Source organism: Petaurus breviceps, unplaced genomic scaffold (assembly GCF_028583685.1).
Source record: "Petaurus breviceps papuanus isolate PSGF00001 unplaced genomic scaffold, PetGlider_PUasm1.0 90692, whole genome shotgun sequence".
Lineage (NCBI taxonomy): Eukaryota > Metazoa > Chordata > Mammalia > Diprotodontia > Petauridae > Petaurus > Petaurus breviceps.
The window spans coordinates 365,910-383,007 of record NW_027187313.1 but is presented as its reverse complement, the minus strand read 5'-3'; the positions used below and the strand labels follow the sequence as shown (position 1 = coordinate 383,007).

At 47.2% G+C, this 17,098-nt stretch overlaps 1 protein-coding gene across 1 annotated transcript in view; it reads left to right on the top strand.

Moving 5' to 3' along the window:
* Nucleotides 1-9,352: 9,352 nt before the first annotated feature.
* The window catches only part of LHX4 (LIM homeobox 4), a 63,850-nt gene continuing 56,104 nt past the window's right edge, over nucleotides 9,353-17,098 (top strand). Inside the window, exon 1 of the mRNA XM_069065430.1 lies at nucleotides 9,353-9,692. Within this exon, the coding sequence (XP_068921531.1) occupies nucleotides 9,617-9,692 (76 nt within the window). The 5' untranslated portion in view covers nucleotides 9,353-9,616. The remainder of the gene's footprint in view (nucleotides 9,693-17,098) is intronic.

Below are 17,098 nucleotides of genomic sequence, written 5' to 3'. Positions count from 1 at the left end.
TTCTCTGTCTCTCTCTGTCTCTCTGTCTCTCTGTCTCTGTCTCTCTCTCCCCCATAGTTGGTTCTCTTCTCTACTGCCACAGGTCATACTCCTTGAAACTGCTTTCCCTTTGAATCCATGTGTTTCTATAATGTACGTCTGGTGCTCCCTGCTCCTTATTAAGTAGCTCTAATTCAAGGCCATGTGACTGATTTGGGGGTACAGAAGGTGAGGAGAGAACATCCTCTCCCCCTTGCTGCCCTGTGGAATGGACCCAGGGGTCTTCTCCACAACTCCCTTCAATTTTTGGATTCTGCAGAGCTAGGAACTCAACCTTTTAATAGCTTTCAGAACTGTGGCTGGCTTTCTGCTCAATCATGTTGCCCCTACTAATAATTATACCTTATAAAGAGATCACAGAAAGTTAACACATTAAAACCTCATCAACTCTAAATGTCTTCTGTGACTGTATCAACTAATAGGAGAGAGTGAATCACATCTTCCTTCCCTTCTGTTGTCATTTGCCCTCTGGACACCAGGCTCAGTAACAGATAGAATTTGCCTTGTCCTCATAGACTATAACCCATCCCAAAATTCAACTCCTATGAAACCTATGGGATATGAAGTAAGCTTTGGAAAAATTGTACTGTTTTAGAATGTAAAGTTCCTAGAAAGCAGGAACCTTTCCTGTTTAATATGATCTGTGGGAGACCTACCACATGGTGAGGGACAGATGGGCTCCTAATAAGTGCTATTCAAGGATAAAGATGACAATGGTGTTTTCAAAGCAACAGCTTTAGAAAAATACCATATATTTGTTTTCTCACAAGGAATTCCATTCACTAAAACAAACAATCCCCCCAACTGATCAGTAATGCTCTCATCCCTTATTTCGGTTATCTGATGAGTCTATGCTGTCCCATGAAGCTGATGCCCACCTCTATCTCCATCTCTTCTCCATGTGCTAACACAGGAAACTCCACTGGTTGCCACATGCCCCTGGGACCTAGGCTGTAAATATCCCTGGAACTGGGCCCCTGAAATAATAATAGCTCCAAGTGCTTGACAAATTGCTTTCCTCCCAACAATCCTGGGAGGGAGGAAGGGAGGGCAAGTATCATTATTACCCCTTGCTTTATAGATGAGGGAAAAGTCTCCAAGGGGTTAGGGGATGTGCCCATGGTCATATGGCTAGCAGTGTCAGAGTTGAGAACTCCAGCTCAGGCCTCCTGACTCTGAGTTTGGCATGCTTTCCATTTCCCCCTGTTGGAAGTCCCAGTGGCACCCCCCCCCCCCCCAAGCAGCCTAGGGAGAAAATTTTTCCTAGGAGGCTAGAGGAAGGAATGGAGACAAAAGACAGAGCGGGAGGAGAGAGGAGCCTATGACAGATTACTGGAAAGGCCTGGGTGGACAGATGGAAAAGAGCAAAGGATACTGTTCTTTTATTGGAAAACTCCTTGTGGCTCCCTTAAGCAAGACAGTGGCTCCCTAGGGGGTTTGCTGGGGATTGGTCTCCTTGGTTCTCTTTGCTGGGATGAGTAATATGGACCAGGGCAGAGGGTCTATATCAATCTAGCCCAGCAGAAAAATGAATGAAAATTGAATTCCCCAAGGAGAGTGGGGGGAGCTGTTATCCAGACAGAGATAAATCAAAGGAAGCCTCAGAGGCAGGGGAAGAGCAGGCTCCCAATAGCAGCAGAATAATTAAGGAAACAGTTTCAAAATGCAAATGCTGGAATGGGATAGGGGGTGGGGGTGAGTTTGACGGGTGGGGATGGAAGGATGATTAGAGCTAGGAAGGAGAGGGAATGAAAAAAGCAGCGAAGGTGATGCATCCCCTGGTTCAGTGACGCTGTGTGGTTTAGCTCTCCCTAGGAACTATGAGTTCTTGCACTCCAGGAAGCCGATAGCTCCTACAATTTATAGATCTGAACACACAAGTCCTTCCTAGATTGGGTTTCTGGAGATCTGCCCTCAGAATTCGATCTCTAGCCCTCTGGGTGCTCTGGTTGGATTCCCAGGTGTGTGATTATTAATTGAAGTCTTCAGAAAGAGTTCGGCAGGGTGCCTGGTATATAAAAAATGTGATTGCTGCACTCAATGAACTTTCTGGAGTATAAGACCAGTTCACAATGGAGGCCAGACATCAGGAAGATTTAAGCAAGAAATTTACACACATACACACCCCAATTAAGGCAACAACAGCCAGAAAGAGGAACAGGGCATCTCTCTCTTTTTTTTTTTCCTTCCACACACAAAATGCATCACAACAAAGAGTAGCTCACAGAAACTTTGGTTTGGCTGAAGAACTGCCTCAGTTTCTCTTCATTGCTGCATACTGCTCTGATGTGTAGCTTTACATGCAATTCATCTTATCCCCAAATAATATCTAGGCAGCTTGGAGAGTGGAATTTTCGAGGATTCAACATGCAGGCACTTTGTAATATTTTAAAATTTTACTTCTGAAAAAAAATTTTGCTTAAGGGAATGAAAACCTGTGTGATTATCATGCTTAGTCCAAGAGAAGAATTGGGAAGATGCACCTCCTTCCTTTCTTTGCAGAGGTGGGGGACTATGGGTGTGGAATATTGCATATCCAGGCAAACGCTTTCCATATGTTTAATTGGTTTTGCTAAACTGCTCTCTCCCCCAACTCACCCATTTCTTTTTAAGTCTTCATGAGGGATGGTTCTTTAAATAGGGCAGGGAGCAGGAGGTAGTATGGAAATGAAACTGATATAAAAATAAATTTCTCAATTAAAATGAGATTAAAAATAAAATAAATACATTTTACTTTGGGGGCCCTTTGTTTGATACCTGCATTTAGTATCTCCTTTTATAGAAGGTCACTCACCAGGTGCCACACCCTACACATCTCAATTCAATTCAACTTGGATTAATAATTGCTTGCTGTGTGTATGCTGTGCCCAGGCAGAGGGGACTTGGAAAGGAAAGGGAAAGGGAAAGGAAAGGGGAAGGGGAAGGGAAGGGGAGAGGAGGGGAGGGGAGGGGAGGGGAGGGAAACAGTCCCTGCTTTCAAAGGATTCACATTTTATTGAGGGAAAACAACTTGAACAAAATATACAAACTAAATACAGGGATAACCTGGGGCCTTGGAGTTTCACATTCTATGTTTATCTGAACCTCCTTCAAACTTAGGGATGACCCTAAAATATTACTTTTTTCTTGACTCCTGCCCTATAGAGGGGTTACTTTGGGAAATTACAGAATATAGCTTACTTTAAGGATTCTACAAATCTATCCATTGATAGATTTTTTTTAAGTTCTGAGGAGGCTGTATCTGAAGCTAGAGAATGTGAGTTTAAATGAGGCTTCTATTACTTCTATGACCTTAGGCAAATCATTTAACTACTTTGGGCCTCAGTTTCCTCAACTGTTAAATGGAGGGAGAATGATGAGGATTGGATAATGAGGATTCCTAGCTTTAGTACAAGCACTGAGGTAATAATTGCGCTTATTGCCTACCAGATAACCTTTATTTAACCCCACCCAGTCCAAAAGCAAATGTAGAAAATAAGGCGCTCACATTAGCCTATAAATAATCATTGCAATTTTCCTCCTTTTAAAGTGGGTCCCACTTTCCCATAGGGTTCTAAAGTCCTCCATACATAGCACAATTTCATGCTTTGTACTTCCCTCCGAAGGGAATTAAACTTTGGGGCTCACTAGATCCCATCCTTCCATTTTTGTCCCTTTCCCACTCTACAGATAGTCTTTGAGGCTTTGGATTCCCCAAGAAGGGAAACATACTTGGGACAGGCTTACACTCTGCTTGTCCAAGGTGTACCCTCTGAATAACTAATGGCAGAATGGAGAAAGTCCAGGTTCCTTGCTTCCTTAGATGTTGGCTTTTGGTTCCTTACTCTGCCCAGCATTGGAAGCCACATGCACAATCAAATTCTCTTGAGGGGTTAAAATATTAAGAACATTTTCTTTTTCTTGATAGAAAATCAGATCCTTGAACTCTTGCATGTGAGGTTTACTCATGAGATAATTCCCAAGACAAGAGCTTTTCGAGAAATCTTCCTTTTCTGACTAAAAGGCATGATTTGGGAATCCTGCTATTAGCAGTGTCTTGGGCAGAGGAGGTAGGGGGATGGATCAAGCTTCCTCCTCCCTTCCCTGAGGTCCTTCATAACAGTCATGGTTCAGTAGGAAAAGCATTGACTCCATAGCCAGAAGGATGGTGCTCAGATCTCACATTGGATGGCTACTTCGACCATAGACAAGTGCTAGTTCTCACTTTTCTCATCCATAAATGTAAAAGGTGCACCAGACAGCTCTAAGATCCCTTCAGGCTCTAAGTATTATATTATTATATTAGGCAGTCAATGCCCAGTCCCCCACCCCCACCCTGAGCCCTGTTACTTTCAGACCATCAAGACATCTCTATAGGTGTCCGAATGCCTGGAATGCTCTCACTCCTCACCCTTGCCTGTTGTATACATGTTATTGTAAAGTAGGTAGGTGACCCAATGGATAGAGCACTGAATCTGAAGTCAGGAAGACCCAAGTTCAAATCCTTAAGACTTTTACCAGCTGTATGATCCTGAGCAAATCTTTTAACCTCTTTTTTGCCTCAATTTCCTCCCAGTAAAATGGGGATAGTGATGGCACCTATCTCCAAGGATTGTTGTGAAGATGAAGTGAGATGATGCTTTTAAAGCACTTTGCAAAGATTCAATCACTCTATAAAGGCTGGCTATTTTTATTAAAGGTGAGAATGATTGTGCCTTCTGAGTTTTCTGGGGATTGTTGACTATTGCTGTAGGTGGTGGGACCTAAAAGATCATTCTGACCCAACTTTCCCCCTATCTTCATTTAACAGTTGAGGAAACTGAGGCCCAAAGTAGTTAATTGCTTTGCCTAAGGTCATAGAAGTAATAGAAACCTCATTTAAACTCACATGCTCCAGCTTCAGATCCAGCCTCCTCAGGACTTACAAAAAACATCAGCTTTGTGATTTCATAGAAATAGGGAATTCCTGGTGAGGATTCTCCCTCTACCCAGTCACATTGACAATAGCCAGGCAACACGTAGTCTTATTGCCTGGGGTCCTGGGAAGTTAAGTCACTTTGTCTGGAGCTAAATAGCCAGGAGGTGATGGAGGTTGGATTGGAATTTGGGTTTCCTCAGGTGGAGGCTGGGCCACTATCATCTAAACCAGGGAGTTCTTAACCTTTTTTGGTGTCATGGATCCCTTTGGCAGTCTGGGGACACTTCCGGACCCCATCTCAGAATCATATCTTTAAATTAGCAGAATTAAATACATAGGACTCCAAAGGAGACTAATTATAGTGAAACCTTTATCAAAACATTAAAAAGAAAAAAAAAAGCCCTGTAGTAAACCCTGTTCGGTCTTAAGAAGCTTAAGATCAAATGGGGAGGGAATAAGTATTTATTCATTACTTACTACGTCCAGCTCTGTGCTAAGTACTTTTTACAAATATTATCTCATTTGCTTCTCACAACAACCCTACCTAGAGGTAGGTGCTGTTATAACCTCCATTTTACAGTTGAAGACACTAAGGCAAGAAGAAGTTAAGTGACTTACCTAGGTCACACAGTAAGGGTCTGAGCTTAGATCTGAATTAAAGGTCTTCCTGAGTCCCAGCCCAGAGCTCCATTTCTTATACAACCGGTTGCCTCTGGGAGATTATATTAGCAATTGTCTCAAGCTTTTTCTTCCACTTATCTCATCCTTTCTTTCTTTCCCCAGCCACTGCCAACCTTAAAAAAATAAGCTAAAAAAAAACCCCATTTCCAGAAAGGATTAAAATAATAGCTTTTTGGGGATAAACTAGAAATTTTTATATCATTGGGTGTTGATATTTACAATCACTCCCTGTCCTCCCTCTTCTGCCCCGGCTATTACAAAGTATCATTGCCTTATAGTAAATTGGAAAGGAAGGAGCATTGAATTTGGAGTCAGAAGCATGAACCCAAAAAAAAGACTGCCTCAGGAAAGTCATTGAACCTCTGTAAAATGGGAATAATAATATCTGTACAACCTACTTTACTAGGTTGTTGTGAGGTTCAAAAGAAATAATGCATGGGAGTCATATAAATGAAAGTTTGTAAAGAAATTAATTTCTATGACTATCTATGGAGGCTGGGTGTTAATGGTCTTCTTACATTGTCCTCCAGCCCTGGATGGGTGTGGATAAACTGGGAGATTAAAATGAATAACCTAGTTCACTTGCTAAGAGAAAGGGTCAGTTTGGAAGATAGGCTTTTGGTCTCTTGAATTGTCAAACTGCCTGCAAAGCTATTGGTTCAGACATTATCCAACTTTCCATGACCCCATTTTCAGTTTTCTTGGCAAACATACTGAAGTGGTTTGCCATTTCCTTCTCCAGCCCATTTTACAGATGAGGAAACTGAGGCAAACAAGGTGAAGTGACTTGCCCAGGGTCACACAACTAGTAAGTGCCTGAGAACAGATAGGAACTCATAAAGATGAGTCTTCCTGACTCCAGGTCTGCCTCTCTACCCACTGAACCAACTGGTTGCACATTTTTTCTGATTGCATCATCAAAAGATGGGGATAGCAGGTGAAGAGTTAAAAAGAGACAGTTTCATGTAGTAGATAGGACATTGGACTTACAGTTGGACTCAGTGGCCTCTGAGGTCACTCCCAGCTCTAAATCTATGGAAATTCCAACCAGAGCAAAGATTGTAGACCTTGTAATAAAAAGTGAAAATACAACTAATAAGCTCTTTCTTAAAGCTAATGACACTAGCCAACCGTCAGATGCCTGAGGTCATGACACAGGCAAAGGTCGAAAAAGGGATCCTGGTCATATCAGTGGTGAATAGTTTATTTTTATGTTCAAGTTGGTCCAAGTAAATATTTGGTGCCTCCCTCAGACTAATTTGAAAATGATGACAGAAATAGTCTGTAGGAGGCGCCTTTCCAGGGCTGTCACTCATCATGGGAGGTCTACGGAAAGGGAGCGGGGAGCAGGGATTCTTTAGGGTTGGGGTAGGGCAAAGGGCGAGACCAGATTTGGCGTTAAGTGCGAGTGTTTGCTTACTCAGGTGAAATACCAGGTGAGGGGGAATGCCCCAGGCAAAATCAGGCAAAATCAGAGGGTGTGGCCGCCAGCGTTGAGCTCCTTCCAGCGCTGGTGAAGATTTCGCTCAGAGACAAGGAAATTTTACCTTGGCTTCAAAAGACGTTTACCTCCCTACATCATTGCTGCCACCAAGCCTGGAGAGGGGCAAGGGCAGAAGTTCTTAACCTCGGATCCAGGGACTTGGTTTTTCTTTCTCAAAAAATTTCCAATATAATGTTTCCTTTATAAATCTTTTATTTTCTGCATTCAACAAATTATTCTGAGTAGGAGTCCGTAGGCTTCACCAGACTGCCCAAAAGGTTAAGAATTCCTTCTCTAAGGGGTGAGGATTTGAGGGTTTGGACAGAAAACGAAGTGGGAGGTCTTGCCTCCCTTTTGGAGTTGGTCTTGGGCAGCCGCGTGCGGCTGGGGAAGTGGCAAAGAGGACTGGATCCGAGTGGGCTTTAAGGGACGCCCCGGCTTGGACCCTTTGGCCAAATGGTGTTGGAGTCATGCGCCCTCCGGGGTCTGGAAGAACTCGGACCCCAGCTCCTATGGTCCTAAGTGAAACCGCCGTCACTCTCCAGCTAGGATCCTAGCCCTCAAGGGACAGACCACTGACCAGAAAGAAAGAGAGCTTTGGGGAGTGTTGTGTTAGAATCAGCCCTCGCCGAGTTATAGCGCATTTTACATCGATTGCAGGGCACTAGATGAAGTATCTTCGATTGTCTCGTAATGATATTAGAGTAGAATTAATTATGTCGCGTCGCATTCTATCTTCTTTACTTTCCGAATCTGCCTTACGAGGAATTTGTTTTTAATGTGCTAGTATATACACGGTAAATAAAAATAGAAATCCATGTGCTTACCAACAAGGTCGTTTTTCCTTTACATTTTTTTGGCTGTACATATTTATAGTAGATTTGTGTTATGCCCAGAGGCAGAAACACACACGAAAGGACACTCATTTTTAAATCCTTGTTCGATTTCCAGTTTACAAAGTAAGCAGCTGCAATTCTCAGATACAAAAGGCAAAGAAAAACATAGCTATGTCCCTGTCCGTAGAAAGAAGGGGAAACTGAGCTGGGATAGGAGAGAGGAGAAGGGACAGGGGAGAGGGGAGAGGTGAGAGTGGGCGGGGGCGGGGCAGCCCAAAGCGAGTCTGGTGGCCCGCAGAGAGGAAGGCGCCAGGTCCGGGGCTGTTGGTAGGAGGCAGATAGCGGCAGGCCCAAGACGATTTATCTCCTTTTAAGTCGTGTGAGGGCTCTATAGGTGGAAAGGGTAGGAACATGAGCCTACCTACTTCATCCCACCCTGGCCCCCAGGACACTCAGTCTCAAGCTGCGATTCTCCAAGACCCGGTCGCCTTCGGCGTGACTCCAGCGTTCTGAACCTAGCATCCTCCGCTGGGTGCCTGGGCCAGCCGCAGCCAGACCCCAGACAGGGAGGAAGAAACGCGAGACGCGGGGAAGAGCTAGGTCTGGGGATGGGGAACCACTGGGAAATGAATGGACCAAGAGGAGGAAGGGGAAGAAGCGAAGAATGGACAGCATGAAATCCCCTACAAGCAGGGACCTTCGTCGGGATACTGGGCCAAACTGTTCTCTTTATAGAAAGGATTTCCTAGAGAAATGGAGGGGACAGTGGATCTATTGCCATAGATTGGTCTACCTGGGCACATAAAACTGGGGATCCCTTGCAACCAACCAACCCTTCCCTTCTGGCGTCCTCCAGCCACCACAACCAAAAAACTCCATCCCAATCCAATAAAATAAAAACTATCTTCCATTTCTGAAACACCTGATGCCGCAGCAGTGTGGACTGCAATCTTTATAGAACAAGGCTTGGTCCAGAGACCCAGGCCGGACCCAGGGGGGCGGGGTTCCCAGGGAGCATTCCAGAGAAGCCCTCCGAGGCCCCACCCCTTCAAGCCCCAGAGGCCCCGCCCTAGCCCGAGCCCCAGCCTGGGCCTGGTTTACCTGGGTCCCTTCGGACGTTCCTTCTCGGCCTCAGGTTGCCCACATGATGTAAGGGGATTGGCTGAAGGGCGGGGCCTCCCTGCGGAAATCTACGTCACGCCGGCTCCTGCAGTGTGAATGAATCAAAACTGCCTCTAGGGACCAGCCGCTGAGCTGGGAAAAGGGGGGGGGGGTGGGGGGGGGGGGGGGGGGGGGGAGATGGAGGGAGTGGAGAAGAAGGAGGGGGGAGGGAGAGAGGAAGGGGGAAGAAGGAGGAGGGAGGAAAGAAGAAGGAGGGGGAGGGAAAAAAAGAGCCAGAGCTGCAGCAACAGCGTCGCCTTAACCCGGGATACACACTAACCCGGGAGAGCAGGATCAGAGGGATTTAAACAGTCTAAAGGGCGGAAGGGGGGGCTGGGGGGAGTGCCAGCCTACAAGTCCTCCTGGAGGGGTGAAGACACCGGCTTTCGGTTGTGACTTTGCTTATTTCGTTTGGGGTTTATCTTTTTTTTTATTTTGAAATTTCTGAATCTAGTCAGAGAGAAAGAGTGAGAGGGGAGGGAGATTTCCATAGACAGCTATTTCCCATCTCTGCCCAAGATGATGCAGAGCTCGACCGTCTCCACAGAAGGGTCTGTCAAGGGGCTCCCGGACATCCTCGGTGTACCGATGCAACGTAAGACAACCCCCCCCCCCTTTCTCCCCTCATTGATTTAATAATAAAGAAAGCTGGCAGCCTCGCAGGCTGCATGGTGCAGGGAGGGTAACGAGCAGCCACCGCTGAGAGGAGCTTGGGCTGGAGGGATCCGGTTGGGAGCTAAGGGTTGGGGAAGGTTGAGGCAGAATGGAGGGAGGGAGGAGTCTGGGGCTGATATTGTGGAGGGGAAGTGGCAGATGGGGGAAAGTGGGGTGAGGGGTCCTTCCCTCGGGCTTTGGGAGCTAGAGGCCAGACAAGAAAGCTCTGTCCTTGGTCTGAGCTGGGGACAGGCGGTGGAATCCCAGCCAGCTCGCAGCTTTTCAGAGGCCAGTGGAGAGGGTGCTATTTGGGGAGACCTGGGGAGGGAGAGTCAAACAAGGCCAAGGGTGGGGGTAGAAGAATGCCTTCGCCATGTATCTCCCCCAAAGAGGAGAGATGCGGAGCTCCCAGTACCCAGTTTGCGCAACTTCACCCCGACTGAAGAGAAGTTGGAAGACTTCCTTCCTCCCCTCCTCCCAGCGCAACTCCCAAGAGATTCCCGCGGCCCTCTGGCGAAGCTGGGGGCTGACCCCGGGAAAGGTCCCAGGCAAGGGGCTCGGGGAGCAGAAGGCGATCTCTCTCGGGCTGTTTTGTTGCGATGCCTGCAGCCGGAGCCGCTGAAGACTCCTCAGCGTTAGGGAATCTGTCAGTCACATTCCTGCCCACCAAGGAATGCGGGGGAGGGAGAGTCTGAAGCATGAAGTTGCGAGTTAGGGCTTCTGCCTGTGAGAAGAACGTAAGATCTAGTTAGATCTGGAAGGGACCTTAGAAACCATCTCGTTCAACCTACTCGTTTTACAGATGAAGAAACTGAGGCCCAGAGAGGGGGATTGTTTTGCCCAAGGTCACACAAGTATTAAGTGACCGAGCCAAAATTCTAATCTAGGTCTCCTGACTCTGTCAAGCTCTTTTCCTACTGGACCAAGCTTTGAGAGAGAGAGAGAGAGAGAGAGAGAGAGAGAGAGAGAGAGAGAGAGGTCGCACAGGGATACATACATTTGTTTGTTTTGAAGATTAATCCGATGCAGTCTATGTTTCTTATGCACTTACATTTATCTGTGCCTGTGCATGATGTGGCTCCCCGGGGCTGACACTCCGACATCTAAAGTGCCTGGACGGATAATTGGGGGTCTTTAACCGTGCGCTCGGGAGAAGCTGACTTCCCTCTCCCACGTTTTGTTGATGCAGTATAAACGTTCTCTAGGTGAGGTTCACACACAGGTCGCTTAGACGTCTGTGCAGAAAGACAAATGGCTTCTCTCGCTACAGAACTGTGCTTATGCCCGTGAGATATATATCAATGTCGTCTACTCTCTCGCGGTTTATTTTAGCTAAGCACCAACTCGCCAACCGACCTGTCTTCTTTACCTGCCACTCAGTAACTTCTTGCACCTGCCACGTGTAACATCTTTGGGTGTATGTGTGGGTCTGGTTTGGGGTTGCTGCTTGGAGGAGAGTTAGCTTTTGGGCACACTTTGCCAATGAGGGAGGCTGCTTCCCACATTCCCCTGGAGTTTTTCAAGAGTAGGGGAAGAGACTCTTAGTGTTAAAGGAAAGAAAAAAAGAGAAATAGAGAAAGAAGGAAAGAAGGAAAGAAAGAGAGGAAGGAAGGAAGGAAGGAAGGAAGGAAGGAAGGAAGGAAGGACTATTCCTTTACTGCTGATAGCAGTTATTGGTCTTCCTTATAGCAGGCAACTATCCGCAAACACCTCTTCTGTCTCACTTTAGGAATTTGCTCTTGGCTAGAAGTGTGTATGCTGAAATTGCCAGCTTGCTTTTTTTCAAACCCCCCCCCCCCCATTTCCCATCCCTTTCACTCTCCCTCCAAGTTCCGACCCTCACGATTTCTGGCATATGGGTGTGTTTGGAGAGGAGATTGTACTTGCTGTGTTTTAGTGTGTGTGTTGTCCACTGGTGTGTGTGTGTGTGTGTGTGTGTTTGTGTGGTGGTGACTGGGGGAATAGTTGTTGTGTTGTGTCCACAAGTTGTGTGTGCTTGAATGTATCTGGATTTCTTGTATTTTCAGATACTCAGTAGGTTTCCTCTCTCAGTCCACTGTCCGGAAATCCTAGTTGCGGTGGGATTCTGGCCACCTAGAGCTCCCGGAACACACTGTGAGATACTAACTTCGATTCCCATGCTATTTGAAAGGTGGGAAGTCAAAGTGGGCGGGTGGAGGCAGTAAGAGCCCGAGAGAAAGGAACTTCAACTTTCACACCTTCAAGGCTCAATTGCCCGGGGGCTCCTGGGCCAAAGAAGTGTGATCTATCTGATACTTCTCTGTCGGTCAGTCTGTCTGTGCCGCCTTTACTGTTTGTCCTTAGTGTTAGGGAGTCCCGGTTGTTATTTTTTCCCCCAGTTTCAACTCCCCTTTGGATAAAGCTATCGGGTTTTCATCTAGTTTTTCATCCCAGCTTTGTAGCCCTCAGGCAGAAGGGGGTGGGCGGGGGAAGGACAAGGGGAAGGCCAGGTAATGCCGAAATGGATCATCTAGGACCTCAAATGCCAGGATTTTTTTCTTCCCTCTGCACCTCTATCCACACATTTCTTTTCCCCTTGGTGACACCGCTAACTCATTGCGTGGTTTGTAAGGTGGGAAGGGGAAACAGGAGACTTCTGTTATATCATTTCTGACAGTTTCCATGTAGCCTTAAGACAGCTCCCCAGCATTTGAGGGTTTCGGAAGATAAGAGAGGAGGGGGTGGGGAAAGGTGAGGAATGTTCAAACCCGGGACCCAAGGGAGACAGTTCCATTTGCCAGTGCAAGGGTGATGCTATTTAGGGAAAGCCAGCGGTTTGAGGGGTGGGAACCAAACTGGTTCTGAACCGTCGGGGCTATTTCTTTGTGGAGAGGGTTGATTAAACCAGGTTGTTTCGGCGGGAGTTGGAAATTCACTTGTTTCTCCTTTTGGAAAAGTTTTTTTAAGTTCAAGGAATAACAATTTATCTTTCTCCTCTTTTTTTCCCACCTGTTTTATATGTTCATATCTCCCCCTTTTCCCCTGCCTGGACTGCAGAGACCCGACCAGTTCTTCAGTGAAGAAAGAGCCTTCACAAAAGGCCAGTTTCCTCAGCTTGCAAAGCTCGGCGTCTTCATAAACGCCTTGCAGGTTTTGCATAGTGAAGTGGTTGCAGGTTGCCCATTTCCCCACTGTATATCTTCCAGTTCCTTTCATACTCTTTGCCACCTTTGAGGTCCCCCGCTACCCTCCACCTAGGCTCCAGTCTGTGCTCCCTCGGCCCAGGGCTGAAGGCAGAGAGAGAGAACTGCCCTTTAAGACCGCGCTCGGGTGGCTGGATCCCTCCGGTTCCTGGTCTTAGCACTACGTCTGGGAACCTCTTTTCTGCGGAGTGGGATGGGAGGCTAAACCTCAGGGTCGAAACCCCCGGCTGGTAACTGCTGGTCGTTTGGGAAAGGTGGCGCCAAGGTTGCTTTCTCTCTGCCCTCACTATTCCCTTACATCCCCTAGAACTCTTTTTGCGCAATTCCGTAGGCAAGCGCGCTTGAATATATCTCGGAGAAAAGCAAAGGTTCCCGTGACTCTCTCGGTCCCCTAGCTATCCTACAGTTCCCCTGCCCCGTCACATCCAGCCAAAGACCCAGGATGTGAAAAGTTCAGTCGCTGGACAAGCGGGTCGTTGGAGTGAGCAGGACTTTCGGTGGGCGGGAATGAATTCCCCTTTCTCATTTAATTCCACCTGCCTTTATGCCCATCTAACTCCAGAGCTAGGTTCTGCTGAGGCCCCAGTTCAACTACTTTTAACCTTTTAAATGATGTTTTTTATGAACTAAGGGAAGCAGCAAGTTACTTCTGGAGTTAACGTCTAACGCCTCTTTAAGCTCTAAATCTGTGATCCTAGGGTTTGGGGAACCCATGATCTCCAAAACAAAACTCTAGGTCCAAAGACAAGGGACTTACTATTCTCTCCTTTTCTTACGGCTATTTAGCGAATCCCTTTTGTAGGACTGAAGAGAAAGGGGGCTTTTTAGAGAAAGGGGCTACTCCGACTTTCCCTAGAATGGTCGACCCGATGTTACTCCGACTTCTAGTAACAGAGGATGAGTGAGATTTTGACTCTCTCTTATCAGTGTGTTGGGACTCTGCAGGTCACTTTTCTTTGTGTCTAATTGTTACCCCTGTCCGTCCTCCCCCTCAACTCTTATTCCAAATGAATTCTTTGTTGCTTGCTAAGAGGCATACTTGGTCATCCATTTTGGCTCTGAAATAAGTTGTTTTAGTTCACACGCCAGGTTTCTCTAGGGCTCTGACGAAAGTCTGGTCAGTGCAGGAGATGCTTCTTTTGGGGACAGAGAAGATCGGGATGTGGAACTGGCAAGACAATCATCCTTTTCTTTCTTCACACTTGGGAAGCAGACAAGCAGAGCCTTTTCTGTATTCTTACCTCGCTGACTTCCCAGTACCTCACTAAATTCCTAAGCTCTCTGGTCCCCACCAATACACATATACCACACATGTGTATTTGATTCCTGTTTAATTCCTCCTCCCACTTGCCCCAAAAGGTCTAGGGAGAATGGAAGACTGTGGGAAAAGGGAGAAGGCGTGATTTATTGACTTTCCCCCATCCAGTAACAATCTGGAGAGGGGAAATTTGGATTCCTTCTCCCCTCTTCCGGTTACAACTGGAAATAAAGAGACTTAAAGCACATCTTCTCAAGGGGGCCTCTTCTCAAGGTTTTTCATTTCTGCAATCTGATGTTTTGTGTGTTGGGAAGGGAAGGGGAACAGGTTGGGAATCTGAAAGACTAGGACTGAATGGATGCTCCATATATCACTTCACCTTTTTTTTAGAACACCCTCCCCGCTGCCCAATCTGGAAGAACCAAAGCTGTTTCACACATTAACATCATGTGGAAAGCACAAATTTGATTTGATTTTTAATAGGATCTAGGCCACGAGAGGAGAGGGAAAAGGGTTCCTGGCCTCCTCCCTCCACCGGGAAACGACCAGGTCTCTGCGACTTGGACCCTTCTAAGGCAACACCCCTTCTATCCCTCAAGGGCATTGTGTCTATAAATCTTTGTCTCTTCTCCAACCCCCCCCCCCCTTCCCTGAACTGTTGATAAATGGACATCATTTACAATCTTCCCTGAATAATTTCTTATGTGTTTAGAGGAAAATAGTCTCTAGGGACTCTCTTTTCTCTTTTCCTTCTTCTGGGGGTTCGGAAGATGGAGGATAGAAATAGATGCTTGAATTTCTACCAAATTTCCTTACAGTGAAAATCAAACCAAACCCTAACCCCAAGTCAAAGAAACCCAAGGGCAGCCGCCCTGCTTGCCAACCAGTCGTGTGTGAAGTTCTTACTAAATTACCCCCTCACACACACACACACCCTGCCAATATGAAAATAGCTTGAACCTGCGTCTGTCTGACCTGGACAATCTAGCTGTGTTCGCGCCATCCGGAGGCAGGACTTGGATCCTAACTTTTCTGAAGTCCAGACTTAGGGTCTCTGAGGCAGGAGGCTTTTCTAGAAACTTGAGCCTCACCGGCTGTTTCTGGACCCCAGGTCCAGAGGCGTAGACAGAGGGGAGCTCAGGCTTGAGGAGGAGGACTGGGAGGGACCCCGGAAGCATATGGGAGGATCTGAGGGCTCTGGCTTCTGAAAATCCTAGTATGCCGATGTAGCGCTGTGCTTCTTTATATCAGCGTGAAGGATGGAAATCCTATCCTAGTAGGTTACTGGATGGGGTTAGTTGCTTTATGGTGTTTTACTGAGGACTCAGAGTTTAGGGGAACTTTCACCAATAGAGATTTAAAGGCACAGGTGAAGAGTTGGTCGATAGCTTGGCGGCAGTCTGAGCCCCAACTTTAGCCTTGGGGCTTTGGAGGGGGGGGTCTGCTCAGGAGGAAATTGGAGCTCCTCTGCAACTACTGGTTGAGAAAGAGTAGTGCCCTATGGCCTCGGAGGTCAAGCCCCCTGCGACCTCCGGCTGACCTCAGGGACTATTGCTGAGGTCTAGGCGGAGACTGGGGGAGGGGGGAAGGAGGCGGAGCAAGGCAGCCTTCCCAGTTGACTGGACAGTGCGGGGTGAAGGGGGAGAGGTGCTACCTTTAGAGCTGTTGGTGCTCTCCTCAGTGGAGCGCTTGGTCTGATTCTGAGCGGCTCTGCCTTTTGTGCTTCTTTCGAGGAAGGGGCAAAGCGGTGGCGCGCAGAAAACGACCGTCTTCTTCTTCGGACACACTATATATTGGTACCCTTGTTTCCAAAATCCTCCAGGGACCTGGGAGCGGCAGCGAGGGTGGTGGAGTGAGCCAACAAAGTCTGGGATTTTGTAGTTCCCCAAAAGGAACCACTGTCCTATCCTCTCACCCCATACTCCCCCGAAAGCGCCGAAAAAAGACAGCGCTTTGGAGAGACTACTTTAGTGCTGCGAAGTGGGGCACGGCCCGCAGGGGCACAGGTTGCAGGTGGTGACGAGACGCGGAAAGTGTCTGTCCCGCGACCGCGGCATCTCTGTCCTTCAGAGCCCAGCCCCCACCCTCAGGCAGTGAGGATCTTTTACCCCTGATCATCAATTACTCTAGCCTCCAACCCCGCCCCCCCCCACCAACCTCCCCCAAGGCTCCCCAGATTTTAGGTCTAGCCTTACTCAAGGACAAAACAAATCCGGGACGGGGACACTAGTGGCGCCGGCATTCCCAGACTTTGAAGCATTTATAAGTGTGTTCTCTCCCTCCACCCCCGTCCACCTCTGTATCCCCAAGTCTCTTACCCAGCAGACCTGAAACGCAAGTCAGTCTGTTTCTCTAGAGCCAACTGCACTCTATACTATCATCATTGTATTGACTAACCGCTCCATTAAACGGTGGTTATGCGATTATCGCAGTTATTATTCAGACCTTACCGAGAGTGCTAATAATGTGGCAGGTTTAGGACAGAATTAGACAAGGTCCCTACCCAAGGTGCTGATCATGTAAATTAGACAGGCAAGACATAAATGTGGGCAAGTGCGGGTCGTTTTGTGCACGGAAGACAATACGTGAACTTTATTCTGACGCAATGATCTATTGACTCTCTCCAGGACGGGAGAATTTTAAAGAGGCTGGGATAGCTGTCTAAAAGCGGCTAAATGGTGAGACTCTCCAGGTAGGAGGGGTATTATTTAGCAGAGCTCAGCAGGATCCTAGAAGCAATGAGAAGTTTATAAAGAAAAGTACATCGGAGATGATGAGGGTTACCCTTCATAGACTCAGAGATCAAAGAAGATGGAATGGAAATATCAGGAAATGTAGGACTAGAGCAATACACCAGTCCTAAAGGCATCTGCATTTTTAAAGTCTGTCTACGCTACGACGAAAAAAAATCTGATCAATTTAGTC